The 27,822-nt window shown below is 42.1% G+C and overlaps 1 protein-coding gene across 8 annotated transcripts in view; it reads left to right on the forward strand.

Moving 5' to 3' along the window:
* Positions 1–27,822, forward strand: part of PRDM2 (PR/SET domain 2) — a 132,597-nt gene that overhangs the window by 48,417 nt on the left and 56,358 nt on the right. For all 8 annotated transcript variants that reach the window (XM_070384942.1, XM_070384937.1, XM_070384935.1 and 5 more), the window contains one exon: positions 8,409–8,535. In XM_070384942.1, coding sequence (XP_070241043.1) covers positions 8,409–8,535 — 127 coding nt within the window. The remainder of the gene's footprint in view (positions 1–8,408; positions 8,536–27,822) is intronic.

A 27,822-nucleotide genomic window follows, 5' to 3' on the forward strand; every position in this document is an offset into this window, starting at 1 on the left:
CATGATTTCCTAGTAGGCATTACTGTACAGTTTTGTTACACTGGAGTCTGAGATTGGATTCACACTTTGATTCAAGAATTCATTCTGTTTCTCAAATTTATTTAAAGTGGAAGTTACATCTGATTACATCAGTGAGGAGAATCCTGGTGGAGAGGAAATACCAATGAAGGGTGCATATGAGACAGTCAAGGGAGTGGAAATGAGGTTCCAGGGCAGAGGAAGGCCAGGGAGACGTTGGGACACTTGGCAATGCTTTCATCAGACTTGAAGTTGAGGTGTGTTCATCTCTGATGGCAAAGCCAAGAACCTTTCAGAAGCAAGAGAGAATAGTGTTTGGGAGTGAACTCTGGAGCCAGACTCCTGGATTAAATCCTCACTTGCTCTGTGACCCAAGGCAAGTCACTGTAATTTTACCAGATGTGAAAACTTAGGCAAGTCACTTTCTGTGCCTCAGTTTCCTTGTTTGTACGTTACAGATAATTATATATTGACCTCAGAGGGTTATCAAGAGGATTGCATAGATGATTGTGGGTAGAGTTCTAGCACGTGATAAGTACTAAATAAATGGCAGCTGTTAGTTTTGGCAAGGCAAAATAGTGTCATGAGTAGGAGTAGGGACTGGAGCAGACTGCCTTGTGAGCAGATTTTGCCTTCAAGAGAAGCACAGGGAAGAAGACAGGGAAGCATGAGAAGTTACACCTTCTGTCTTAATTTTCTCATCTGTAAAAATGGAGGTAATAGTAAAATTAATAATGTTGTTATTGTTTAGTTACTAAGTCATGTCTGACTCTTTTTTGACCCTATGGACTGTAGCTCATCAGGCTCCTCTGTCCATGAGATTTTCCAGACAAGAATACTGGAGTGGGTTTCTATTTCTTTCTCCTGGGGATCTTCCTGATCCAGGGATCGAACCCAGGTCTCCTGCATTGCAGGTGAATTCTTTACCATCTGAGCTACCGGGGAAGCTGAACATTAATAATACAGTCATGAAAATTAAAGCCAACATGTGCAAGATTCTGTGAAGAGTTCCTTGTCTAACCTAAGTACTCAAAGTGCTACTAACTACCTGTACTGTCATTTTTACCTTTCTTTGTTGGAAGTCAGGGAGCTCTAATCTTTGTAGGCCTCCTCCATTCCTGACCTTTGATTTTGCTCAAGTATGCATCAGGCATTTTAGATTCTTTTACTAGTGATTATATTCTGCGAGATTAAGCTTTCTATGGGTTCAGTTCAGTTCAATCGCTCAGTCGTGTCTGACTCTTTGCGACCCCACGAATCGCAGCATGCCAGGCCTCCCTGTCCATCACCAACTCCCGGAGTTCACTCAAACTCACATCCATCGAGTTGGTGATGCCATCCAGCCATCTCATCCTCTGTCGTCCCCTTCTCCTCCTGCCCCCAATCCCTCCCAGCATCAGACTCTTTTCCAATGAGTCAACTCTTCGCATGAGGTGGCCAAAGTACTGGAGTTTCAGCTTCAGCATCAGTCCTTCCAATGAACACCCAGGACTGATCTCTTTTAGAATGGACTGGCTGGATCTCCTTGCAGTCCAAGGGACTCTCAAGAGTCTTCTCCAACACCACAGTTCAAAAGCATCAATTCTTCGGCGCTCAGCTTTCTTTCTTCACAGTCCAACTCTCACATCCATACATGACCACTGGAAAAACCATAGCCTTGACTAGACAGACCTTTGTTGGCAAAGTAATGTCTCTGCTTTTGAATATGCTCTCTAGGTTGGTCATAACTTTCCTTCCAAGGAGTAAGCAACTTTTAATTTCATGGCTGCAGTCACCATCTGCAGTGATTTTGGAGCCCCCCAAAATAAAGTCTGACACTGTTTCCACTGTTTCCCCATCTATTTCCCATGAAGTGATGGGACCAGGTGCTAGGATCTTAGTTTTCTGAATGTTGAGCTTTAAGCCAACTTTTTCACTCTCCTCTTTCACTTTCATCAAGAGGCTCTTTAGTTCCTCTTCACTTTCTGCCATAAGGGTGGTGTCATCTGCATATCTGAGGCTATTGATATTTCTCCCGGCAATCTTAATTCCAGCTTGTGCTTCTTCCAGCCCAGCGTTTCTCATGATGTACTCTGCATATAAGTTAAATAAGCAGGGTGACAATATACAGCCTTGACGTACTCCTTTTCCTATTTGGAACCAGTCTGTTGTTCCATGTCCAGTTCTAACTGTTGCTTCCCGACCTGCATACAGATTTCTCAAGAGGCAGGTCAGGTGGTCTGATATTCCCATCTCTTTCAGAATTTTCCGCAGTTTATTGTGATCCACACAGTCAAAGGCTTTGGCATAGTCAATAAAGCAGAAATAGATGTTTTTCTGGAACTCGATGATCCAGCAGATGTTGGCAATTTGTCTCTGGTTCCTCTGCCTTTTCTAAAACCAGCTTGGGTTAGGTTTTGTAAATAACTTACATGTGATGATATTCTTCTGGACTCTGTATCACCTTCTCAGCTATCAATTGGATAGTTGAGAAATCTCAACACTGGTTTTGTTTGTAATATGATTAAAAACTGTTTTAAATTCCTGAGGATTGTTAGCCTGCTCTCCATTCATTCACCTATTCATCAGTTCTTCATTGTTGTTGTTCAGTCTCTTAAGTTGTGTCCCGCCTCTGCATTCCCATGGCCTTCGGCATGCCAGGCTTCCCCGTCCTTTACTATCTCCCGGAGTTTGCTCAAACTCATGTCCATTGAATCGGTGATGCCATCCAACCATCTCATCCTGTCGCCTCCTTCTCTTCTTGCCCTCAGTCTTTTCCAGCATCAGGGTCTTTTCCAATGAGTCAGCTCTTCTTATCAGGTGGCCAAAGTATTGAAACTTCAGCTTTAGCATCAGTCCTTCTAATGCATATTCAGAGTTGATTTCCTTTAGGATTGACTGGTTTGATCTCCTTGCTGTCCAAGGGACTCTCAAGAGTCTTCTCTAGCAGCACAGTTTGAAAGCATCAGTTCTTTGTTGCTCAGCCTTCTTTATGGTCCAACTCTCACATCTGTACATGACTGCTGGAAAAACCATAGCCTTCGCTATATGGACCTTTGTTGGAAAAGTGATGTCTCTGCTTCTTAATATGCTGTGTAGGTTTGTCATAGCTTTTCTTCTAAGGAGCAAGAGTTTTAATTTCATGGCTGCAGTCATTGTCCACAGTGACCTTGGAGTCCAAGAAAATAAAATCTGTCACTGCTTCCACTTTTTCCCCTTGTATTTGCCATGACTTGATGAAATCCAATGCCATGATCTTCGTTTTTTGAATGTAGAGTTCCAAGCCAACTTTTTCACTCTCGACTCTTTCACCCTCATCAAGAGGCTTTAGTTCCATCTTCACTTTCTGCCATTAGGGTGGTATCATCTGCATATCTGAGATTGTTGATATTTCTCTCGGCAGTCTTGATTACAGCTTGTGAGTCATCCAGCCCAGCATTTTGCACGATGTACTCTCCATAGAAATTAAATAAACAGGGTGACAATATATAGCCTTGTTGTATTCCTTTCCCAATTTGGAACCAGTCGATTGTTCCATATCTGGTTCTAGCTGTTGCTTCTTGACCCGCATAAGGTTTCTCAGAAAACAGGTAAGGTGGTCTGGTACTCCGATTTCTTTTAGAGTTTTCTACAGTTTGTTGTGATCCACACAGTCAAAGGCTTTAACATAGTCAGTGAAGCAGTAGATGGTTTTCTGGAATCCCCTTGCTTTCTCCATGCTCCATCAAATGTTGGAATCTGATCTCTGGTTCTTCTGCTTCTTTGAAACCCAGCTTGTACATCTGGAAGTTCTTACTTCACATACTGCTGAAGCCTAGCTTAAAGGATTTTGAGCATTACCTTGCTAGCATACGAAATGAGTGGAATTGAACAGCAGTTGGAACATTGTTTGGCATTGCCCTTCTTTGTGGCCATTGCTGAATTTTCAAAATTTGCTGGCGTATTCAGTGCATCTCCTCAACAGCATCATCTTTCAGGATTTGAAATAGCTCAGCTGGAATTTCATCACCTCCACTAGCTTTGTTCATAGTAATGCTTCATAAGGCCGACTTGACTTCACACTCCAGGAAGTGACCACATCATCACAGTTATCTAGGTCATGTAGACCTTTTTGTACAGTTCTGTGTATTCTTCCCACCTCCTGTTAATCTCTTCTGCTTCTGTTAGGTCCTTGCCATTTCTGTCCTTTGTTGTGCCCTTCCTTGCATGAAAGTTCCCTTGGTATCTCCAATTTTCTTGGAAAGATCTGTAGTCTTTCCTATTCTATTGTTTGCCTCTATGTCTGCATTAATTTTGCAAATGCTGAGTGTCTGCTACACAGTAGGTATTCTTGTGTAGTAATGAACTGAACGGACAAGGTCTCTGGTGTCATGGAGCTTCCAGTTCATGGAGGAGGTGGCAGATAATAAACAAGTGAACAAGTAAACAAGGTAACTTCCAAGAACAGTAAGTGCATTGAAGATAATATAATGTGATGGAGTGACCAGACGGTCAGGGAGCTGCTTTAGCTCTGGTAGGTCAGCAAAGACCAAAGGTGGGCACACTTCCTCTCTCTCTGCGCAGCCCTGAGATGGAGCCAGCCATGAGAAGGTTTCTACAGGAAGTGTTTCAGGAAGAGGGTTCCTGGTAGAAGCAGAGGTATTGAAGTGGGAGTAAGATAGATGGGGGGCCAGCGGTTGTTTGGTTTTTCTTTCTTTCCTTCTTTTTTATAAAAGGAATAAAAGCTAGTTTGGTTGGAGAGAGGAGAGGAATGGTGGAGGAGGCTACTGAGATAGGCCAGGATCAGATCAGGGGTGGGGCTTCTGGCTTGTATGGAAACTAATGTTAGTCTTCAGTTCTATTCACCCATTTGAGAGTTGAGTCTGTCCGACTGTTGACTTTTTAAAAGATCATGCTGCAGGATAAGATTGTAGGTGGGTAAGCATTTGTGTGTTCTCATAATTCTGGAGTATTTCTCTTAATTTGTCCTACTGTCAGGAATATTGGTGGAAATTATTGCCTGTAGCTAATTGCCCTGGTAACATTTCAAGTTTATATTTACTAATATTTAGAGAAGAGAGAGTGCTTAATTCTATAAGCACTCTTATAGAACCTGTCAGAACCCAAAGGACAAGTTTAAAGTCTTTTTGTTGTTTTTTGTTAAATATCAAAATAATTTTTAAAAAAGTTTGTTTGGACTTTTGACTTTATGTTTTAAAATGTGGGTTTATATTTCCCATGTCTCGGGACATAAATTTTCTTATAAAACCTTAAATGTGCTTAGCAATGCAGAAGAAACAAACAGTACAGTAGAGACGCAAGCAATCGTTGATTTTAAAAGGTGTGTTATTTTCCCCTTCATAAATGCCTGTTTTTTGTTTGGCTGTCTTACTAAGTTGGGAAGCATATAGCTCAATAAGGTAATGGTTGTCTCAGTTGGTACAATTTTGAAGTGTGTTCAATAGCTAACAAATCAGGTTGCTCCTAATCTAGCTGCTCACCAGCTCATTAACCATTTAGAAATTTTGTATTAGTGGTAAAGACAGATATTGGAATGTTTTGTGTTTTTAGCATCTACGAAAGAGTACCCTCCTAAGTAGAGAGTTTGTGCTGATATTTATCAACTTCTTCCCGTTGCTAGTACAGTTAGTACTGTGCAGGAGGTCGAAGTGGAATAAATGTGAACACTTGGGCTGAGTTGAGGAGGAATCTTGAAGATGTCTGGTGGGTTCTTCTAGCCAGTGTTCTGGTTGTATTGTTTTGTTTAGGAATAAATGGGTGATAGATTTTTCCTCACCCCTTTTCATGTTCTTTTTTACTTTGATTTTATTTAACACTACATATTTCTGCCAACTCTAATCACTTCAAGTGATTATATATATATATATATATATATATCACTTCACCATTTCATAAATATGTGACTTGTAATAAAAACATAGAGAGGCATAGAATTAGTTGACTTATAGAAGCTCATTCCTTCAACTGCTGCTAAGTCACTTCAGTCGTGTCCAACTCTGTGTGACCCCATAGACAGAAGCCCACCAGGCTCCCCCATCCCCGGGATTCTCCAGGCAAGAACACTGGAGTGGGTTGCCATTTCCTTCTCCAATGCATGAAAGTGAAAGGTGAAAGTGAAGTTGCTCAGTCGTGTCCCACTCTTAGCGACCCCATGGACTACAGCCTACCAGGCTCCTCCGCCCATGGGATTTTCCAGGCCAGAGTACTAGAGTGGGGTGCCATTGCCTTCTCCGCATTCCTTCAACAGAAACAGGTTATTTCATAAGGGTGCCAAAAGGCATCCGTAATGGATATTTTAATGCATTAAAATTTTATATGTTTTATATAATTTTATACATGTTTTAGTTTTTTGGTTTAGGTATAACTGATTCAAGAAAGGAAAACACATTGGTTTAAAGACAAAAACAGCAGGTTTTAGCCATCCTTGGGGAAACAAAGGAAACAGTGGCTGGTTCTTTTATCTTAAAGAATTTAGAATATTTTAAAATTTGGATAACATAAGCACTGAGTTCTGCAAAGAATGAAACAAAATATTTACTTTCAAAGGCTTTATCTAGAATAGAAAGTATGTTGAAGAACTATGTTGTTTCTAAGCTGACATCTTAGATGGAATTTCTCCTGCCTCTAAAACGAACGTATCCAATCCTCTTTTGTAAGTACAGTGCAGTGATATCAGGAAGCTTACACTAGCAAGGTATTTTATTAGCTAATCTGTACATTCCAGTATGAATCTGCCTGCAATGTGGGAGATCTGGGTTCGATCCCTGGATGGGGAAGATCCTCTGGAGAAGGGAATGGCTATCCACTTTCAGTATCCCTGCCTGGAGAATTCCATGGAGAGAGGTGCCTGGAGGGCTACAATAAAGAGTTGGACACGACTGAGAAAATAACACACTTTCACACTTTATTCAAATTTTGTTAATTGTTCCAATCAAGTCTTTTTAGGCAAAGAAAACTCATGGCATTCAGTTGTAATGTTTCATTAGTCGCCTTAGTTTGGACAGCACCTTAGTCTTTGTTTTTTATAACCTTTCAGTTTTGAGAGAACTGATCAGTAATTTTGTAGAATGTCCCCACAGTTTGGCCTTCTGTTAAGCTTCTTTATGATTAATTCACGTTTATGTATTTGGGTTAGAAATCTCTAGAGGTGATGCTGTGTTCTTTTCTGTGCATCATATCAGGAGGCATATGATGTTGACTTAGTATACTGTTTTTCACTTGGTCATTAATGTTTTATGGGAAGATACTTTGAGACCATGCAAATACTATATTATTTCTCAAACTTTCATCTACTAGTTTTAGCATCTATTGATGATTCTTGCCTGATCAGTTATTACTGTCATGAATGTCTAGTTGTGATTTTCTAATTCCATTATTTCTTTTTCGTTGATTAGTTGGGATCTACTGAAGGAAGAGCTTTCCTTATTTACTTGACTGTCATCCATTCATATCAGTTTGGACTCATGGATTTTTATTTTATTCACGGGGTTATAGGTGGAATCTTACTTGTTTTGATACTCTTGGAACTTTTTGACAGTTGAGTCATTGTGAGAGAAACCAATAAGCCATTTGCTTCAGTTTTATTTAGGAGTGTAATCTTTGCACTCAGTATTATCTTTTCTTCAAGATCTTATTCTCTAGGTAAAATCCGCATGATGGTGTATACATGGCTTTAAGAATGTTTTAGGAGCTGACACGTGAGGTATTTATAGGCATTTCCTTCTAAATTTCAAAGTTGTCTTGTAGACTCGAAGTGTAGTACAGAGGGTAAGGCAGCGAATCCTCCAAGGACCGGAGCAGGTTGGTAGCAGCGCAGAGATAACGCGCTGCCAGGGCGCTCACGTCCTCCGCACCGCCTCTTTTAGCATCTCCGTGATATAATTAGCTTTGCGTTTATAAGTGTGCAGCGGCATGTGGTTCTTATGCTTAACTTGCTCTTGGACTCTTGAAACCTGCGCTGATGATTAGTTTTCAGCACTTCTCTTTCCAGACTGCCCGGTTCTTTTAAACTACGCTTTACATTTTCTCATCAGCTTAGATTTCATGGGCAATATGGTTCCGTGGTTTTTTTTTTTTTCCCTTTCTTTCTGCGAGGGTAATCTTGAGGCTTCTAACAGTAAGATTCCGAAGCATAAAGGAATTTTAAGTTTAAACCGGTCCTATCAGAACCCGACCTCCACCGGACGGACTCCAGGGGAGGAGGCGGCCAGGAAGTGAGGTCCTCCCTCCAGCAGAGGGTCCCTTCCCCTGTCGCCCGGCTCGCTGCCGCCGAAGCGGAGGAGCCCTTCCTGCCGGGTTGGCCTGCGGCGCGCCGCCCGGTCAAGAGCGCCGCCCGCCTGCCCCGCCCCGCCCCGCCCCGCCAACAAACGCCGCTCTGATTGGCCCGTCGCCTGTCTCTTCTCTTCCCGCAGCCAATCGCGCCGGGCGAGGAGCTCCTGGTCTGGTACAATGGGGAAGACAACCCCGAGATAGCAGCTGCGATTGAGGAAGAGCGAGCCAGCGCCCGGAGCAAACGGAGCTCCCCGAAAAGCAGGAAAGGTAGGAGCCCGCCGCTGTCCCGGCTCCCCGCGCGTTCCGAATCCGGGCCCGGGAGGCCGCCCGCGGCTCTCCGTGACCTTTTCCGGACCTGGTGCCGGCCCCCCCGGCGCTGCTGAATCACGGCGCCGGACGCCGCGCTCGGACTCTTAGCTAACTTGGGGCCGAGGAGCCGGCGCGGAAAAGTGAGCGGACGCGCACCGAGAGGGAGCCGGGGCCGGTTGTCATTTCCCTCTCCCACAACCCGGGTCGCGGGACTTGGGGGTGGGAGCGGCGACCGGTCCCTCCAAGCCGTGCATGCCCGATATATTCTTAGCTTTTTGTGCTATTCGCCAGCGACGCGTCACAGAATGTGTTCTGAGAGTGACATTTCCAGGTCCGCAGATTCGGCGGCCTCGTGCCCATCCTCCCGGACTGTGCAGGAGGGCCGGACGCGCTGCGGCCGATGCGCTGGCCTCCCGGGGCAGGGAGAGGACGCTGCTCTCGCCACCCCGGCCCCCACTCGCCGTGGCACTGCCGTCCCGGCTACCCCACTCCAACCTGGCCGGGCAAGGCATTACCACTCCGACCCGTAGTCCTCCCCGGGCCGGGCCCTAGGCCACTCCACTCCACGCCGCGCAAGACCGCGCTGCGCACGACTGCAGCACTCTCTCAAGATTTTAGCACAGATATTGTTGAAATTAGGCCGTTAGCAAAATGGAAGTTGAACAGTGTGCTGTTTCTTTACTTTTGACTCAACTCCAATAGTTTTATTTTGTTTTCAAACAAAAGGTCTTTAAGTGTAGTCACACTTAAATAGAAGGCGGGGGATAATTTCTGGGAGGGAAATAGTCTGGTTGGATATATCATATTTCCAGCTGGCATTCTACACTTTCTTTTTTCCTTTTAATGGAGAATTTTAATATTAATTCGTGAGTCTTTCATAGAGCCCAGTTTGAATGTATGCCAAGGCACGGTATGGTAGTTTGTCAGTAATAGGAAAAATTTTTTTTGTGTTTTTGGTGGGTTTTTTTTTTTTTTTTGGCTCACTTTACGTCTTAAGTAAATTTTTGTAGCCATCTGAACTTGAGTCCGGTCCTTTACTTAGAACACTGAAGAGTGAATGGTGGAAGTCATACTGTAAATGAACTCATAGTGTAAACTTGATTTTGGAAGAATGTAAAAATAATATTTTAAAATGTAGGCAAGAAATCCATTATGAGTGTTCCATTACATATTCTTTGTATTTCACAGTATAGTCAATAATCCGTCCAGGGTATTTTTTTGGGACTTCTCCTGACTACATGTTCTCTGTTTAACCTTGTATCTTAATAGTTTTTGATCATTAAGTGCTTTGATCATGAATCAGATGATCATGGTCTAGAAAATTTGCCAGGTGTTTTTACTGTTGTCTACTGTTTTATGTGAGTGCTCAGATTTTTGTTGATATTAGGCCTAATGCAAAATTGTTTGCAAACTCTTCAGGTAATTCTGATTGTTCCTTTATTTAGTGTTTGTTTTGTGTATAATTAATGTCACCAGCCTTTCCAGGTAAGTTGTGATTTGCAGGGGCTGGAGTTTGGAGGGCAGGAGATCTTTACTGTTACTAAGCATAATTAACTCATATTTAAATATAGTCATAGGTTAATAACTTCATCCTAAGGCTTTTCTTTGTTCAGCGTACTTTGGTGTGCAGGTTTAGAACATTTTATTACCTTTTTCTTTTCTTTTTTATTCCTTAATTTTTAAAATTTGAATGTGAAGGAAAAAACTGAAAGTAAACTTTTGTTAGTGGTACGTGAACATACACATCTTCGTTTTTATACCTGTCCATATTGCTGGGGTTTTGTGTTGAGTTCAGTAGTTCATATTTCTTACTACCCAGTTATTTATAACTACTCCAAGCTGTGTATAACCCACTGAATCTTAAGTTTTAGTTAAAATAAGTACATGAACCTCACTCTTGAAACTTAACTGTTTTGAACAGCTTACTGGTAAGGAGTCCTTTTTGCTCTTTATGATCTAAAGTTTAAATAGTCAAAACGTTTTTGTTACTCTCTGTAAAGCTAATTTATGGCTTACAAAGACCTGAAATGGAGAAAATTTTTATATTAACTTAGTTCTTTTTAGGTCTAATTTAAATGACTTCAGACATTTAAATACCTTTTCAGGCAATGAGGTCAGAGAATAAATCAACATATATTTCATTCAGTAGTTATATTAACTTAGTATTTCTGAAAGCCAGATGTTGAAGACGGGCAGCTGACAGGTAGATGGACCATGGACCTAACTTCATTTAGGTCAGGAGGCAGGCAGAGAGAAACAAAGGGTTGAATTCTTCACAGTTCTGAGCCTCTGCTCCTTTGCATGACAGCTGCTATGCCTACAGCTGTGCATTGCATGTGGTGCCTTTCAGAGTTCATCAGCTCGCTGGTGGATCATGAAGCGTGTTCTGGGCAGTAAAAAGCCCCGATTCCTTTACATACAAAGCGGCCCCTTCTCTTCTCTCCCTCTCTGTGTCTCAGTCACCCATTGAACTAATGTCTGCTAAGCCCTGCCATGTGCCAGTCACTCTGCGAGGTCACACAGGGCAGTCAGTGAGCAGAACAGCAGCAGTAGCTTTTCTCCTGGCACCTGTGGAGACAGGAGCAGACAAATGTTCAATCAGTAAGTTGCTGATCAGTGCCTAGGTGGTTGGCATGGAACAGGCCCTCAATAAATATTTGTTGATGGGCAAACAAAGACTCACACAAACCTGTAATGAAGGAAGGGAACATAGTGCTATGAGAACACAGTTCATATTGTCTCTGACCAGGGAGCATGCAGTTTTGCCAGTGGCCAGAGACGTACATATGTTAGACACTTTGAACTGGAATTATGCATTCTTTCCTTTGTAAGTAAGCCTAACTTACATGTCTGAGAGCCCCTGTAATGAGATTGAACATGAGAAGTTCCTTGAACAGATTGAAACTTTTCAAGTGGAGAGGAAGGGAGGGTTTTTAGTGTTGGCTGTTTCAGGTTATTCTTATTTGCTCCACGGGAAGACTGTGATCTGTGAGGTAACACAGGCCAAATTTAGAAGTCTTTATCGTGTTGATTTCTGTTCCTTGTTAGCTACGGTGAAAAATGAGGGATTGAATGTGCTTGCTAGCAGTAAATGATGTTGGCACATGTTCTTTTTAAAATACAAAATGTAACAGCAGAATGTCTCGGCTGCATCAGAGCCTTACCCATAGTTCTTTTTACTCTAAAGAAACGGCAGTGTCTTAATGCTCCTGGGCTTAGTGGAAGGAATGAAGAACACGGAACTCGGGTTTTTACCAGATGTGTGACTGGGCAAACCATGTCTGGGGGTACAGTTTCTATAGATTTAAAAACAGGTGTCATAACGTGGAATGGCCCTTGTGCTACATAACCTCACTGGGTAGCTGTCAGGAGCCGGAGAGATAATAGAAAAGAACATCTCTGTGCAGCCTGTGGGTCCATGGTACCAGCAAGTGCCACTGACAGAATGTGGCTGACAGTTACTTATGTGGTTCTTGAGGAGCTACAGAATTGTGAGTTATTTAATCTGTCAGTGTTTATGGAGCACCTGTGAAAGCTCAAAGGAAGCTGGGGGTCCTCCGTCTCCCCTCTCATGGCAGGGCCGCAGTGTAGGCCACTTCACTCTAATTTTAGGCCTTATTTTAACCTGTTGACTTTCCAGTTCATAGCAAATTAGGAGGAGGAAATTAGAAGAGTTATTTGTAGCATCAAGTAGTTGTATTGCTGATAGCTAGACAGTTAAGACAAAGTTTATAACAAAAACATTAATGAACTATAAAGAGCACAGTTCCATGAGATCACTTAACAGGGTCACATAATCTTTTCTAAAAACTATAAATAGTCCCCGAGTTCCTGAGATCAGCTAATTTTTAGTGTTTATCTAAAAGACTTATAGTCACCATAGGACAGTTCAATTATAACCAACTTAAGAAAATGTTTCATCTCTTTCCATAATTTGTTCACATAAAAATTCTGGAGGTATTCCACCCTGCCCCCCCCCCCCCCCGGCCCCGATCCTGCCTGGCACACACACACACCTTGTTATTTAACAAGTATTGATATTTTCTGTGTCAAACACTCCTAGGTGCCAGAACTGTAACAGAGAACTAAAACAACCCACGTTCCTGCTTTCAGGGAATTTACACTCTGGGGAGTGCAGGGACAACCAGCCAACAGATGAACAAGAAAAGTCTTGTAAAGTTAATAAAGTATGTGTATCAGGGTTGTTAGGTATGTCACTGGGGATGGTTGGCCAGGGGTAGCCTGTCAGAGGCTGTGACTTGATTGACATAGAGACGGGCTCTGTCAAGTCTCGGGACTGAGAGCTGCAGGAAGAGGGACCAAGCTGGGTGTTCTTTTAGCTATGTGGGTGCTTTATTGCTGGGGTGATGTATAGTATAGGGAGAGCCATATAGAAACCCACAGGGGTCTTTGTGTGAAACTCAGTTTTGCAGGGGGACATACTGGCCCCTTTCCTACCAGCACTGCACATAGTGCTGGATTGTTAGGGAGATTAGAGAGATGAGTGTGAAAGTCCAAGGAGGAGCACGTTGCCTGTGTTATGGGAGCTCAGTGCAGGTCGGAACACCAGAACCAGGTGTTCTGGCTGATGTGTGTTCAGGCTTCAGGATAGGGTAGGGATTGCCAAGAGTCCTTTGGGAGAGGAGGTGATGCTGCCTTCTGGTCGAATAGCTGAGCCCATTGGGGAGGACTCCTGTGAAGAATACTGAGGAGGGGAACAGGGAATGAGTTGGGGAAAGAAATTCACAGGGACATGAGAGGTCACACAGCTGGGCTGGACAGCAGATAGAAACAGAGGTGGATCAGGAAGCTCTGATGGAGAGTTGGAGCCACATGGGCTGTACGGTGCTGAAGTTGGAAGGAGGAATGAGCTCCGAGAAGTGCTGAGGGGTACTGAGCATTCTTGTGGGTGATCCCGTTTAGCCTCTGCTTCTTTTTAAAATAATCTGATTGAGTGATTGATTGATTGGCTATGCTGGGTCTTTGTTGCTGAGCAGACTTTCTCTAGTTGTGTGTGCAGGCCTCTCGCGGTGGTGATGTCTCTTGTGGAGCATACGCGCTAGAGTGCATGGGCTCAGCAGCTGTGGTTTCAGGGCTCTAGAGCACATAGCCTCTACTTCTGCGTGGTAAGGCTCCAGGTGAGGAAATGGACACCCAGCGAGAGTGGATAACTTCAAGCTCTCTCTGCCAATGAATGTCAGAGGCAGAACATGAAGCCAAGTTTTCCATAAAACCTGGTTTCCACATGCGCAATACTCTGCTTTTTGTCCAGTTGTACATGTGGAGGTGGAGAAGGGAACAGCAACCCACTCCAATATTCTTGCCTGGAGAATCCCAGGGACAGAGGATCCTAGCGGGCTACAGTCTATGGGGTTATAGAGTCGGGAGCAACTGAGTGAGTAAACAGCAACAACATGTTGAGGACAGCAGCGGTAGAAGTGCTCGCCTTGGTTCCATTTAAAGTTAAAATTAGAGAATACATTTAGTGAAAGCAGAGAACAGGTGGGCTTCAGTGACATTTGATGTCTTGACCTGCCCTGCCCTAGCAGCCAAACAACTCTGAGGCTCCTTGGCCAAAGCTGAAGGGTGGTGGCTGAATGACAGAGGCCTGGCCATGGTACCTGAGGACGATGACAGATGGGCCCTGAGCTTTCTGGGGCCTGGTGGGCAGGTTCTGTGCCCGCTTACAGTGCACTCATCCCTTGGTATTGTTGGTAAGTGTTGGAGCAGGGCGTGGGCCACTTGGAAGTGGCTACAGTTCTGTGGAGATAGGGCCCCGGCATTAGATGTTCCATGGCTTGTGAACTTGTCCCCTTGGACTCAAGTGAGCAGCGTCCTGGTTGGTCCCCAGGGGGAACTCACTGCTTCCAGCGGAATGATGCCTTTGCTCAGCACTGGGTGACCTGCCTTTGATGGTTGCCTGCTGAGTTGATCTTGCTATTTTTGCGGGGGTCTGTTTTTAAAAGCTCAATGCAGTTTCTGTATTTTTTTCAACAGTAAGATTCAGGGAATTTTTTTTCGATTTCTAATTCTACTTCTGCTGCTACTGAATTGCTCTAAATTTAGGGAAATACGTTGGTTGGTATTTTTGTGCCCTTGATTCTTACTATGTATAACTTTGTTCATAGGAAATTCATGGATTAACTAAAATTTTTCAAAGCATTTTGCAGAGTTTCAACTGCTTTGCAAAAATCCTAATATATAGCGTAATTGAGTGTGTTAGGAAATACGCTATGCTCTGTGTAAGGTTGTTATTCTGGTTTTTCTGTCCATATGGAAACTGAAGGTGAGACTTGCCTCATACAGGGAAAAAAAAAAGAATGAATTATGATTAAGTTTTCTAAAAGGTGAAAAGACTTGAATGTAGAAAGTTCCAGTAGTTAATTTTTAAAAATTCAATTGTAATTTGAAAGTAACATAAATAAAGAACAATTTGCTATGCTTTGCCTAGGCAAGAATACTGGGTTCTTTTTTTCACATTACGGATTCATTACTGTTTTTTAAAACTTACCAAGTATTTCCTTAGGCAGTTTTACATTCCTGTTTACAGATGGGCTGTTAACACTACATGAATTTCATGTTCATAGAATTACAGAGAGAGTATATATAGTTTTATATTTGAAGCTGCTTCTAAAGAACTGAGGAAAGGAATAAATACTCCCAGGAATGCCCTCCAGCTGGTTAAAAATTAATAGACATTTCTTACAGTTAAAGGCTGGGTGGCAGACTGGGAGTTGCAGCTTCAGACAGGCTCTCATGGTGCTCTTGCCTGGCATTCATAGTATCTGCTACATGCTGCCGAGGACAGTTCTCAAATTTGCTTTTATTAACGTTAATAATTTGGTTGGCATAGTTTAGGAAGTTGAATGACTTGGAGAAACAGGACTTATTTGAAAACATTACTGTTGTTTCTCAAAGTGAAGAAGATAAATACTGAAAGCGACCGTTTTTCTTTATTACCACTTAGATTAAACCCGTGTCAGATGTTACTAGAGTTCCTGGCTGAATTCATTCATTACACTGCGTTTTGATAGGGACATATCTCAGGATTTGATACTGTGCACACCATGTCATCATGTGATGAACTGCTGCTTTCTGTTGATGGTGACAGTGGCAGCATGTTTCTTGTCTGCCCAGCACTGCGCTCGGTGCTTCATATACATCGTTGCTCATCCTGCTCTTAGCCTTGCAGCGTGGGGAGTCATTCTTCTCCTTCATGAATGAGGACACTGATGCTCGAGGGCTTCCGTGATTTGCCCAAGTTTACCCAGCTACTGAATTAATTGGCTCCACTTTGCCTAAACCTAGGTTTTGTTCCTTAATGTTTCTAAGCAGGATGCCTACACAGAATAAGTAGCAGTGTTTTAAAAGGATTTGCTAATTAGCCAAGACGAATTTTCATTGCTCTCTTCAAAATTGCACGCCTTAATCTTAAATAATAAGGCAATGTGATTAAGTGAAATCTTTTGTGTTAGAAAGCTAAGTTATGGTGAAAACTAATGCCTTCAGTTATTTTTTGCTTTGGGGTTTATGGATTAAATAGATTTATTTTATTCCTTTGAGCATCTCAAACAGTTTTTGAAAAAACTAACAAATCAGATTTTAATCCCTTTCTAGCTCTTGTCTGTTAAATGTTCTTTTAATGACATATTTGCTGGTTTGAGCTTCTTATGAATATTTCATTTCTCTTAAGTTGTGTATTATTTTTGAAATCAGTTTTGAAACCACAGGAACCGAGTGAGACATTGTCTTGGCCTGACTCCCTCTGCAGTGCGGATGGCAGAGGCATTGTGTCTAGGATTGTGGAGTTCTTCCATCTTGTTTTGTTGGTTGTTTTTAAGAAGCCAGTGATGTTTAGCGTCCTGCTCTGCTAAGTGTTCTCTTGTTGAGAATGACTGACTGATTTCCACTGAATAGAAAACAACTTTAAAAGTTCACTTGAGCTGAATGTTATAGATCATGAACATGTTTTAATTAGTATACTAGTTTTAAAAGTCTAGAAACTGATTTTAAGTGTAATTCTGATTTGTTTACTGGATAATTGAGTTAAAATATGCTTGTTAGTTTCCTTCACTCTTACGCTGTGACACCAGTAAAAGAGGGATTTTGTTGTGTCAGAATGCGTGTGTGCGTGTGTGTGCGCTCTCGTGTGTGCGTGTGTGCGCTCTCGTGTTCACTCAGTTGTGCCCGACTCTTTGCCACCCCTGGACCATAGCCTGCCGGCCCCTTCTGTCTGTGGGATTTTCCAGGCAAAAATAACTGGGCGTGGGTTGCCATTTCCTTCTGATGGGGGTAGGTTTTTATTTTTTACCTTTTCCTTTAAGAAGAATTCATCTGAACTGTTTGAAGCAGTAGCTTCTTACGAGGTTTTGTTTGCTGATAAAGCTGTTCCTATTCTAGGGACTTGACTCATTTCAGAGGAAAAGCAAGAAAGGAGACAAAGAGAGAAGAGTTGCCCTAACCTGTCTGTGTGCACTCCCAAATCCTCCTCACGTGGGGCAGGAGTGATTCGTCATCATGTGTATCCCACAGTAGAGTCTTTAGAATGTGTGTGCGTGTTTACAACTTAATGCTTCTTGGATTTGTAATTTGTAGGGTAGTTAGTTGTTCTGTAGAGATTTAGTAAGTCCATAACACCCTCATATGCCCTGTAGCCTGGACAGAACTGCTGCTTACTAATCTGAGCTTTCATTTTTTCATGTTTCTTAAGCATTTTTCTTTCTTATTTAATTTTCTCTAAAAATTAAGGGGAGGTAACGTTGTTTAAAAGGTTTAAAATTGGCACATATATTAAGAAAAGTCCTGAGGGATTATGGGTAAGAGACTAGACCATGCTCAGTATTCTGAAGCTCTTATTGTAGCTACTTATTTCCTCTTCCCATTTTTGTGGTCATGACCCTGAAATTTTAAAATATTTTTTTGATAGAAGTTTTTCACTGTAGGATGGTGTAGTTATTTTAATTGTTATTAAATTTAATATATTTTAATATCACAAAGAATATTTGAATAGTTTCAGAGGCAGGAAGTTTATTCTAATAATAAAATAACAGCATTGTGTGTGATATATAAAAATGTCACCTTCTAAAGTAAGATTATGATATCCAAAATCCTTGCTATTTTGATACTTTAAGGAATTTTTATATGTCGTTATTAGTTTAATCATTATCTGAATGACCAGAACCTGATTTCGCCCTTAATGTGGTAGCTGTGTGTTACCTGATAGGTAGAGTTGTAGAGGATTATCTTTGCTTTGGTTAAAAAGAAAAGCAGTAAATACTCCTTAGGCTAAAATTCCTCCTCCCCCTTATTTCTATTAAAGCTACAGTGATAAACAATCTTTTCCTGTTGTGCTTATAATCCTACCTCTTGGTACAGTCTTTTGTAGGTTTCCTGAGCCACCACATGCCACAAAAATGAAGGCAAACTGGTTTGTTCACCCTTGTTTAGAACCCCAAAACCAAATTATGTGTGCTGTTTGAAGTTCCAGGACAATTCGGAATTGAAATTTCTGTGCCTTTTGTTTTTCTACCATTTGGCCTCTTAGTTTCAATTTTCATTCTCTTGCCGGTTTGAGGTATAGAACATGCCTTTCTGGTTCTGTTTGGCTGTATTTTTGTTTTTAACCCATGAGGTTTTCACAGCCCATTTTTCTGTGCAGTAAAGCAGAAAGTCTCAGGTTCCGGTGAGGAATGGGAGGTCACTGCGCTCCACCTTCTGCCTTGGTCCCTTCGTGGTGAAGATGTGCGTGGTGGCATCAGTGGAAACCGTGTTCTCTCCCAGGTTTGTGCTGCCGCCAGCACAGTGCTCATTAGTTGGCAGTTGTGATTTTTGTCTGTTTACACATATGGATTGTAATTTTGTAGGATTAACACTGGAGGTGAAATTGCAGCTTCCCTTCTCACTGTCATCCAAACAAATAATAAAAAGCAGTCTCAATCTTGGTTGGATTTTTGAACAAGGGGTTTAAGATTACAGATCTGCTTGTTTTTAGGAGCTGTGCTGCACGCCAAGTTGCTTCAGTCGTGTCTGACTCTTTGCGACCTTATAGATTTTAGCCCACCAGGCTCCTCTGTTATAGGATTCTCCAAGCAAGAACTGGAGTGGGTTGCCATGCTCTCCTCCAGGGGATCGTCTCGACCCAGGGATTGAACCCACGTCTCTTTATGTTTCCTGCATTGGCAGGTGGGTTCTTTACCACTAGGGCCACTTGGACTGCCCTTTAGGAGTTATATTAGTTGCTAAAATACATTATTCAGGATGTATCTTTTTCGTTACATAGAAGTATTTGATAACAAGATCAAATTTGAGTGTTAAGCTTATTTAAATACATCTATTTTCAGTTTTGATTCCATCAAAATTACAAATTTAGGGATTCAGACTGGAAAATAATGTAAATTACTGTCTGTATGCCAAAGTAAATTAAATTCATGGTTGAATTAGAGTGTGGAAAATATTGAATCAAGAAAGAGTGATCCTTAACTAATACTATTTATGACCCTCTTCAGTTTTAGAGAAGTGAGGTCTTCTAAATCTCCTGGGCAGTTGTCAAGAAGTTCAGTTGCTAAGTGGTGTCTGACTCTCTGCGACCCCATGGACTGCAGCACACCAGGCTTCCCAGTCCTTCAGCGTTTCCCGGAGCTTGGTGAAACTGATGTCCATTGACTCTGTGATGCCATCCAACCATCTCATCCTCTGTTGTCCTCGTCTCCTGCCTTCAGTCTTTCCCAACATCAGGGTCTTTATCAGTGAGTTGTGTCTTCGCATCAGGTGGCCTGAATATTAGAGCTTCATCATCAGTCCTTCCAATGAATATTCAGGGTTGATTTCCTTTAGGATTGACTGGTTTGATCTCCTTGCTGTCCAGGGGACTCTCAAGAATCTTCTCTAGAACCACACCCGAAGGCATCAATTGTTTGGCGCTCAACCTTCTTTATGGTCCAACTACTCACATCCATACATGACTATTGGAAAAACCATAGCTTTGACCATACGGACCTTTGTCGGCAAAGTGATGTCTGTGCTTTTTAATACTCTGTCTAAATACCTTTGTCGTAGCTTTTCTTCCAAGGAGCAAAAATCTTTTAATTACATGGCTGTAGTCACTGTCTGCAGTGATTTTGGAGCCCAAGAAAATAAAATCTGCGACTGTTTCCATTTTTTCCCCATCTGTTTGCCATGAAATGAGAGGGCTGGATGCAGTGATCTTAGTTTTTTGAATGTTGAGTTTTAATTCAGCTTCTTCACTGTCCTCTTTCACCCTCTTCAAGATACTCTTTAGATTCTCTTCACTTCTGCCAATAAGGTGGTATCATCTACATATCTGAGATTGTTGATATTTCTCCCAGCAGTCTTGATTGCGGCTTGTGGGTCATCCATCCAACTGACCTCCAGTCCTGTGGCCACTGTTGAGTTTTCCAAATTAGCTGCTGCTAAGTTGCTTCAGTCGTGTCCGACTCCTAGCGACCCCATGGACCGCAGCCTACCAGGCTCCTCCGTCCATGGGATTTTCCAGGCAAGAGTACTGGAGTGGGGCCAAGTTTGCTAGCATATTGAACAAATGTTGGTGAAATTGTTAAACTGTTTTCACAATAGATTGTTACGTTCCCCCCAACTTCTTTCTGTGTTAAAGCACTGTTAGGTGTGTTGCTCAGCCTTCACTGTTGCTTCCTTATCAGATACAACTGGATAAGTACTTTGCCAATGGATAACTTGTTTAAAAGGAACCTGACTTCTGTATGTTGAGACAAGAAGGGAAAATTTGCTGATGCAGCTAAACCTCTGAGTGCTGGGAGATATACAGTGTGTGGATTTCATTGTGGCTTTCTACAACATAGCCTTAGGGTTACAAGGCCAGATCCAGACCCTAGATCCACCAGTTAACAGCAGTGTGACCTTGGACAGACTACTCTACACATTTTAATCTTCAGTTTGCTGCTGCTGCTGCTACTAAGTCGCTTCAGTCGTGTCCAACTCTGTGCGACCCCATAGACGGCAGCCCACCAGGCCTGGCCATCCCTGGGATTCTCCAGGCAAGAACACTGGAGTGGGTTGCCATTTCCTCCTCCAATGCATGAAAGTGAAAAGTGAAAGTGAAGGCGTTCAGTCCTGTCTGTAAAATGAGGTCACGCCTACCGTGTAGAGTTACTGTGAGCAGTAAGTGAGAGCCTCCCAGGAACATGGGTGGCGCACTGATTTTGGTCCATGCCATTGTAATTGATGGGCATGGGCAGTGGCAGAATCATCTCTGTGGAAGCGCTGCCTATTCCTTGGCCTATGGTGGTACTTCTGGATTAAAAAAAATGGACAGTTTCAACATCTTCTAACATACCCTTTAAAATTAAATCCATATATTTTTCTTTGGCGACACAGAATGAATGAAGTAGGTTACAAATTAGGTGAGAGTAAGGAGCTTGTTTGGATCTGCAAGTAGATACACAAAGGGACATTAGAGAATTCCTCAGGTGGTAGAGACTGCTTCTGTTTTGCATGCTGTCTTGTTTACTGGTTACCCCAAATAGGGTGAATTAGAGAACTCTGGGAATTTGATTTGTTACACAGGCAGAAATAAATATTTCACGGTTTGCTTGCTGCCCAAATGAGGGGCTCACTGTCTTCCTGTTTGTCTATCTTACCTTCGTGTGATCTAGATCACTGGTAACTCTACTGTTAAAACCTTATTTTCTGCAGGTGAGATTTTAGATGAATTTTGGATAAATTTCCTTAGAGTAAATTACCAGATACTCTTGAAGGTGACTGTGTTGGAGCTATTTCAGTACTATATATGACAACATAGGAAATCTTGTCATTTTACATGTTACTGGATATGAATTCAAGCAAAAACAAAAGTGAAAGAGACATTTTCTTAGAAGTTACTATTTGAGAATGTCAGTTTTATCTATTATGTGTTATAGTAACTAAATGTCCTGATTATCTTGCAGTATTTATTAGTATTATCTCAGCAGTCTGGGTTCTCTTTAGTCTGTCAGTAAACAAATTTACATAGACTCACAACTTAAATATGTAGTAACACAGGTGTCCCTGAGCCCCAGATGTTGTGTTTATGGCTGTTCATGACTATGGGGGAGCCTTAGGTGCTATCTGATTATCAAAGAGGTCTAAGGTTTCTTTCCAAAGAGATTAGGAATGTTAAGTGCACTAGTATGCTTAGTTAAAAAATTAAGCACAGAGTGTTTTTTAGAAGCAATAAAATCAGTGGGTTATAGACTTTCACAACTTCTGCTGTTAGAGCATTTATGTGTATTGATAGGGATGTTAGTATTTGGAATAATTCTGTCTCCTCTCAATTAAACGTCTGTCCTCATTGGACTTGTACATTTCCGTAATGATATCTGGGTGGGATCCTGTGAATCAGTGTAGAACAAATGAGCAAAACAAATGGATGAATTTGGATTTGTTAGGGAAGCAGAATGTTATTGTCTTCATAAGAAGGAACATATGCTGGCAATTTAGACTTGCAGGCGTGGGGTTTCTGTAATTTGTTTAGGAGAATCTACTGTGGATAATCCTTACAATTGATTCCATTTACTGAGTCTTTGTCAAGCACTGTGCAAAGTTCTTGATGCACATTATCTCACGTTCCCTTCCCTAAGATGGCATCAGGTAGTCATCAGTATGTATCACAGTTAGTTCTCCTCTGCCTTGAACACGATTATATCAAATCATTAGTCAAATCATGGCCCTTGGCTGCACAGTATAGTTGCAGTTTTGTGAATTCCCTTTTTTGTGTGGTTCTTGTCCTGTTGTATTCAGAATACCACCCCAACACCAGGGAAGGAGAGGGGGAGAGCCCAGTCAGATCTCACTTACTTCAGGTCATCTCTGCAGGGAAGATGTGTGACCTTGGGACACAGGAACCTTTTAGGGGGACAGATGGAATGAGTGACTGAATTGAAAGTGAGACCCCTTTTCCCAGCATGGACACTGGCCTAGGAGGCAGCTGTGTTTCAAATCCTTGTCTTTTGTGAGCTCTTCCTCCCGGACTTCTTTGTTGTCAGGGGGCATTGTTTTATCCCTGCATTGGCAAAAGAGAGCAGCATCAACTTGAAACCCTGTGGGAAAGTCCTTGGAGGCTGGCACTGAGTACGATTTAGGGTTTCTGATGTCATCTCAGTCCTGAAGGCTGTGTTCCCACCCGGGATGTGAGGGAGGACCAGAGCTTGCAGCTGGGTTTTTAGCAATTCCTTGAGCCTCCTCACTTTACCTGGCTGGATGGCTATTTACATCACCCTCCTCCCACCCCGAAATGACCCCCCCCAACCCCATCCTTCCATCTTGCTTCGTTTTTCCTTCATTCCCTTCTTGTTATTTTTAAGGAAATCCATATTTTTCGGAAACATTTTTTTCCACTAGAAATTTTCTATTTATTGACATTAGTAGGGCCTTTCTGCACGGGGACTTGCTTTTCTCAAAGTTAGACATACAACTTCCATTTTAAATATCTTCGGGGCAGACATATATGTGTTCCCTGTGGGCTTCCCAGGTAGCACAGTGGTAAAGAATCTGCCTGCTCATCTCAGAAGATGTAGGTTCAATCCCTGGGTTGGGAAGATCCCTTGGAGAAGGAAATGGCAACCCACTCCAATATTCTTGCCTGGGAAATCCTGTGGACAGAGGAGCCTGGCAGGCTATAGTCCATGGGGCTGCAAAAAGAGTCAGACACAGCTGAGCTACCGAACAACAAAAATACGTATTCCCTCAACAAAGTGTCTTGTAGATAATAAGCACCCAAGAAAAATGATCCAAATTTCATTTGATCATTCCAGAAACTTTACAGTTATGTAGAGGAAAGATTCAGTAGTCTAATAGGCTTATACATCTGAGAATGAGAAAAGTTGTTCAATAGGGTAGTGCGTGCTAAGTTGCTTCAGTTATGTCTGACTCTTTGCGACCCCATGAACTGTAGTCCACCAGGCTCCTCTGTCCATGGGATTCTCCAGGCAAGAAGACTGGAGTGGGTTGCTATGCCCTCTTCCAGGGGATCTTCCCAACCCAGGGACTGAACCTGTCTTTTAGGCTCCTGCATTGGCAGGTGGGTTCTTTACCACTCGTGCCACCTGGGAAGTCCTAAATAGGCTAGTAGGATTTTGCTTTTAGGTAGAGGTCAGTAAAAGAAAAAATGTGGAGTTGAATTTATATGTAACTTGTGATTTAAAAAAATAATTGCTTTGTGAAGAGAATACATTTGACTTCCTTCCATGCTTCTTGAATCTGAAAGACAACCCGGGCAGTTTTGAGTTTGCCAGAGGGGTGAACTTTTGCTGGCCCACATATGTGGCTGAGCCCCTGAGAACTCCTAGCTCTTTTTCAATAGGAACAGAGTGGTGTCAGCCATGAACTCTGAGAAAGGTGCATCTGGAGGCATGAGAGGGGCTGGAGGACGATTGAGTGGTGAACAGAAGGGAATGGGCTCATCTAGCAGTAGTGACAAAAGGTCTTAAACATTGCAGTGGCATGAAAGTGTCTCATTTCATGGTAGAGCCCAGTGATTCAGCAGAGTAGTATCTGTACATTGTTTTGTGTTTATAAACGGATTTCCTAAACCTTTACCAAAACGTGTCATATTAAAATGCCATTGCCTAAATTTTACATTTTCAGAGAAGCAAAATAAAAGGTAGCAAAGAAGACTCTCATAATTATCCTAGTTGACCACCAAAACATTGGTCCTTAGCTTATACCTGGAGAAAGCAATGGCACCCCACTCCAGTACTCTTGCCTGGAAAATCCCATGGATGGAGGAGCCTAGTGGGTTGCAGTCCATGGGGTCGCTAAGAGGTGGACACGACTGAGCGATTTCACTTTCACTTTTCACTTTCATGCACTGGAGAAGGAAATGGCAACCTACTCTGATGTTCTTGCCTGGAGAATCCCAGGGACTGGGGAGCCTGGTGGGCTGCCGTCTCTGGGGTCGCACAGAGTTGGACACGACTGAAGTGACTTAGCAGTAGCAGTAGCTTATACCTGGGAGGCACTCAGCATGGTTGTTTAGATTTTTGATTCAGATAGTTATGGGTGTGATACCCAAGTGCATTGAAACAAATAGTATGGCTGTTCAAAAGGAGGAGACAAATCAGTTTTTTGTTTGAAGTTATGTGATGCATGGGAAAGAGAGTTGAAGGATATATACCAAAAGGCTCACAGTGATAATGTGAATGCTTGGGCATTCAGTTGACCCTTGAAGACCACTGTGGGTTCCACTTATAGGTGAATTTTTGTCCGTAATGAATAGTATAGTACTCGGTGACCTAGGGTTGGCTGAATCCCAGGATGCAAAAATGCGGCTATGGAGGAATCACATATATGGAGGGCAGGCTTTAAGTTACGCACAAATTTTCTATTTCATAAAGGGTCAACGCCCTGAACACACACACACAGCATTGTTAAAGGGTCAGATGTATTTTAAATATCCTTTAAATCTTTGTTACTGTGTCTCCGTTGTGAATTTGGTTTTCTGGGAAGAGCACATTTTTCTGGACACTCCGCTGGTGTGTGAGGTGGGAAATGGGAAAGAAAGACACCACGGGCTTTTGCTGTGAGCACGGTGCCAGATTGTACTGATATAGAACCGCCCGCGTTAATCTCAACCAAAAGAAACATTTTTCAGTTGTCTCATTACTCTTGCTTTTGTCGGTATTTCATTTAAAAAAAAATTTTTTTTTTTGCATCATGTATTGAAATGTTTATCTAGAAAAATTAGAAAATACAAACAGATGGAGAAACGGGTATCATACCTTCATCAATAATCTCATCACTGGGAGCCACCTGCCAACATCTTAATGCAGATCCTTTTGGTTTATATCTGTGGGTGAATTGTAGCATGATTTTATTAATTAGTGATGTGGCTTGACCATTGTTCCTCTGAGCATTTTTGTAGACAAATGTAAAGAATGAATTTCAAATACTGCAATTGTGTTGATTCAGATTTAGATCTAGATTTTACTTCCTGAAAATATTTTTAAACCAAGTTTTGTAATTAATTCATCAGGATATAGCATTGTAAAACTTATATTGGACTTTGAGAGGGAAAAATAGCCTTTCTTTTCGTTAAGACTAATCAGTTCTCAAGGGCGTGGCTGTCCCTTCTGTTTTAGGGTTGCCAGGCACTTGTAACACACCACCTCCTTGCACAGCTCCCAGGCCTGATTTGTTTTGCCACAGGGGACTTATACCTGAACGTAAAGTTAGTTCCTTGCTTTAAGTTGGCAGTTCATTTTTTTTGTGGGTTTCCCCAGTAGCTCAGTCGGTAAAGAATTTGCCTGCAGTGCAGAAGACCGGGGTTCCGTCCCTGAGTTGGGAATATCCTCTGGAGAAGGAAATGGCAAGCCACTCCAGTCTCCTTGCCTGGAAACTCCCATGGACGGAGGAGCCTGATGGACTGCAGTCTATGGGGTCACAAAGAGTTGGTCACTACTAAGCGACTTTCATTTTCAGTCTTTAGATACCTTTTTTCCTTCTGTAAGACAAAGGCTAATGAAAATCCATGAAAAGAACTTGAGAAATTAAAATGATTATAAAACAGAACAGGCTAGCAGCTTGTTTAAGTTTCAGAGGTATTTAGTTAGTCTCTGAGATCATTTTGTTTATGCCACAAGACTTTTTTGAGGTTCCCAGGAGTGTAAGGAAATTTAAAGCTTTCTTAATTTGAATTTACTAATGTTTATTTGGGAATCCATTTCTAATATTTGGAATTAGCCCGCTAAAAGCCTTTTCTTAAAAAGAGAAATTAACAGCTCCCTTCAGAGGTGATCTTTGCTGTTCTTCCATCAGCCTGACGTTTGGAAGAGGTGGGGAGCCAGAGCTCCACGACAGCAAAGACTGTGCACCCCGCCCTGCCCCCATCCCTCTTTCGGGCTGTGAGCATTCCAGGAATTTAGACTGTGATCTGCAGTGCTGAAAAATCCAGAACTTTGTTCCATTGTTTCTGTTGAAGCAAAGCCTGGAGTCCTATTTTAATGCCATGAGCAACTTAAAACCGGAGAGGTTTTATTTTTATAATTTGCCTCCAGAGTTACAGACAGCTCTTCGTGAGAAGTTTACAGAAAAAGATTTGAAATGTTGCCCAAGCAGCATTCAGAATTTTTACTACCAGGTGTATTTCAAAGTTATTTTTTGTGCAAAAGAAATCTTTAGAAAATGTATAGCCTTATATATCACTTGTGTAAAAACCAACCGTGGTTGCATCGCACTGCTTCACATTTCTCTCTTTGAAACACCACGGCCTGATGGAGCTAAGGCCACAAGTGGCTTGTTTGCCCACCGATCTTACCTTGGCCAGTGGTAGTGGCCACTTGTGGCCATCTGATAAACACTCTCTTGTGTTACGTGTAGGGATGCTGGTGACCTTACACAGGGAAGGCTTTCTGGTTGCAGTTTCTCACATCAGTCCTCAGGTTTCCTTCTGATGACTTCCAGGGTAGCAAATTCAGTATTTTTTGTTTATTTTAAGAATACATGAAGTATATTGAAATGACCTGTTTATTCCTTGTGGGAAACCTAGCTTTGTGTAACCATTTCTAGCTTCTCTTCTCCCTACTCATCATCACACCCACTGCAGAATGTTAAACTACTGCCAGATGTGCTGAGGCCTAAGACTGCCCACCCTTTAGCAGTTCACACAGAGTACTGTTTTGGCCATACTTTAAGCTAACAGTTTTGCTGTTATCCATTGGTTCCCCTTGCTTACTATCTGATCTGTTAGAGATTTTGTTTGTGGGTTTTTTTGTTTTAAATCCTGTGTCATTTAACATGAACTTTATGCCTTTTCCCCAGTTAGGCTTTTCACCTTATTTTGGACCTGCTGTCGTGAAAAACCCCTCCTTTGCCTTTCAAAAATTGAAAAAGATGTGTAATGACTTTGTATGTTCATGATGAATTTCTCAAACTTGCCTGAAATGCAGATGGTACTCTTAATTCATTATAAGGGTGAAATTGGAACCCACAGATTGTCACTAAGAAGGCTGTTAGAACACAGTGGATAGAATAGTGAATTGGATGAGAATAAAAGTCCCAATTCTACTACAAACTTGCAATGAGATTTTGGGCAATTCTTGTAAGGAAGTAAAGCTCAGAGAAGTGTATTTGTGAAGTTTGGTTAAACTGTCTTCATGGCTCCTTCTCCTCCAAGTCTTAGGGTTCTTCTCTTTCTTACCTTTTAAGGTAGCCCATTAATTGCATTATTCCACGTCTGTTCTCTAAGATCTGTATCCTCTACTTAGCTGGATACTTTAG

This window comes from Bos mutus, chromosome 16 (genome assembly GCF_027580195.1).
Source record: "Bos mutus isolate GX-2022 chromosome 16, NWIPB_WYAK_1.1, whole genome shotgun sequence".
NCBI lineage: Eukaryota > Metazoa > Chordata > Mammalia > Artiodactyla > Bovidae > Bos > Bos mutus.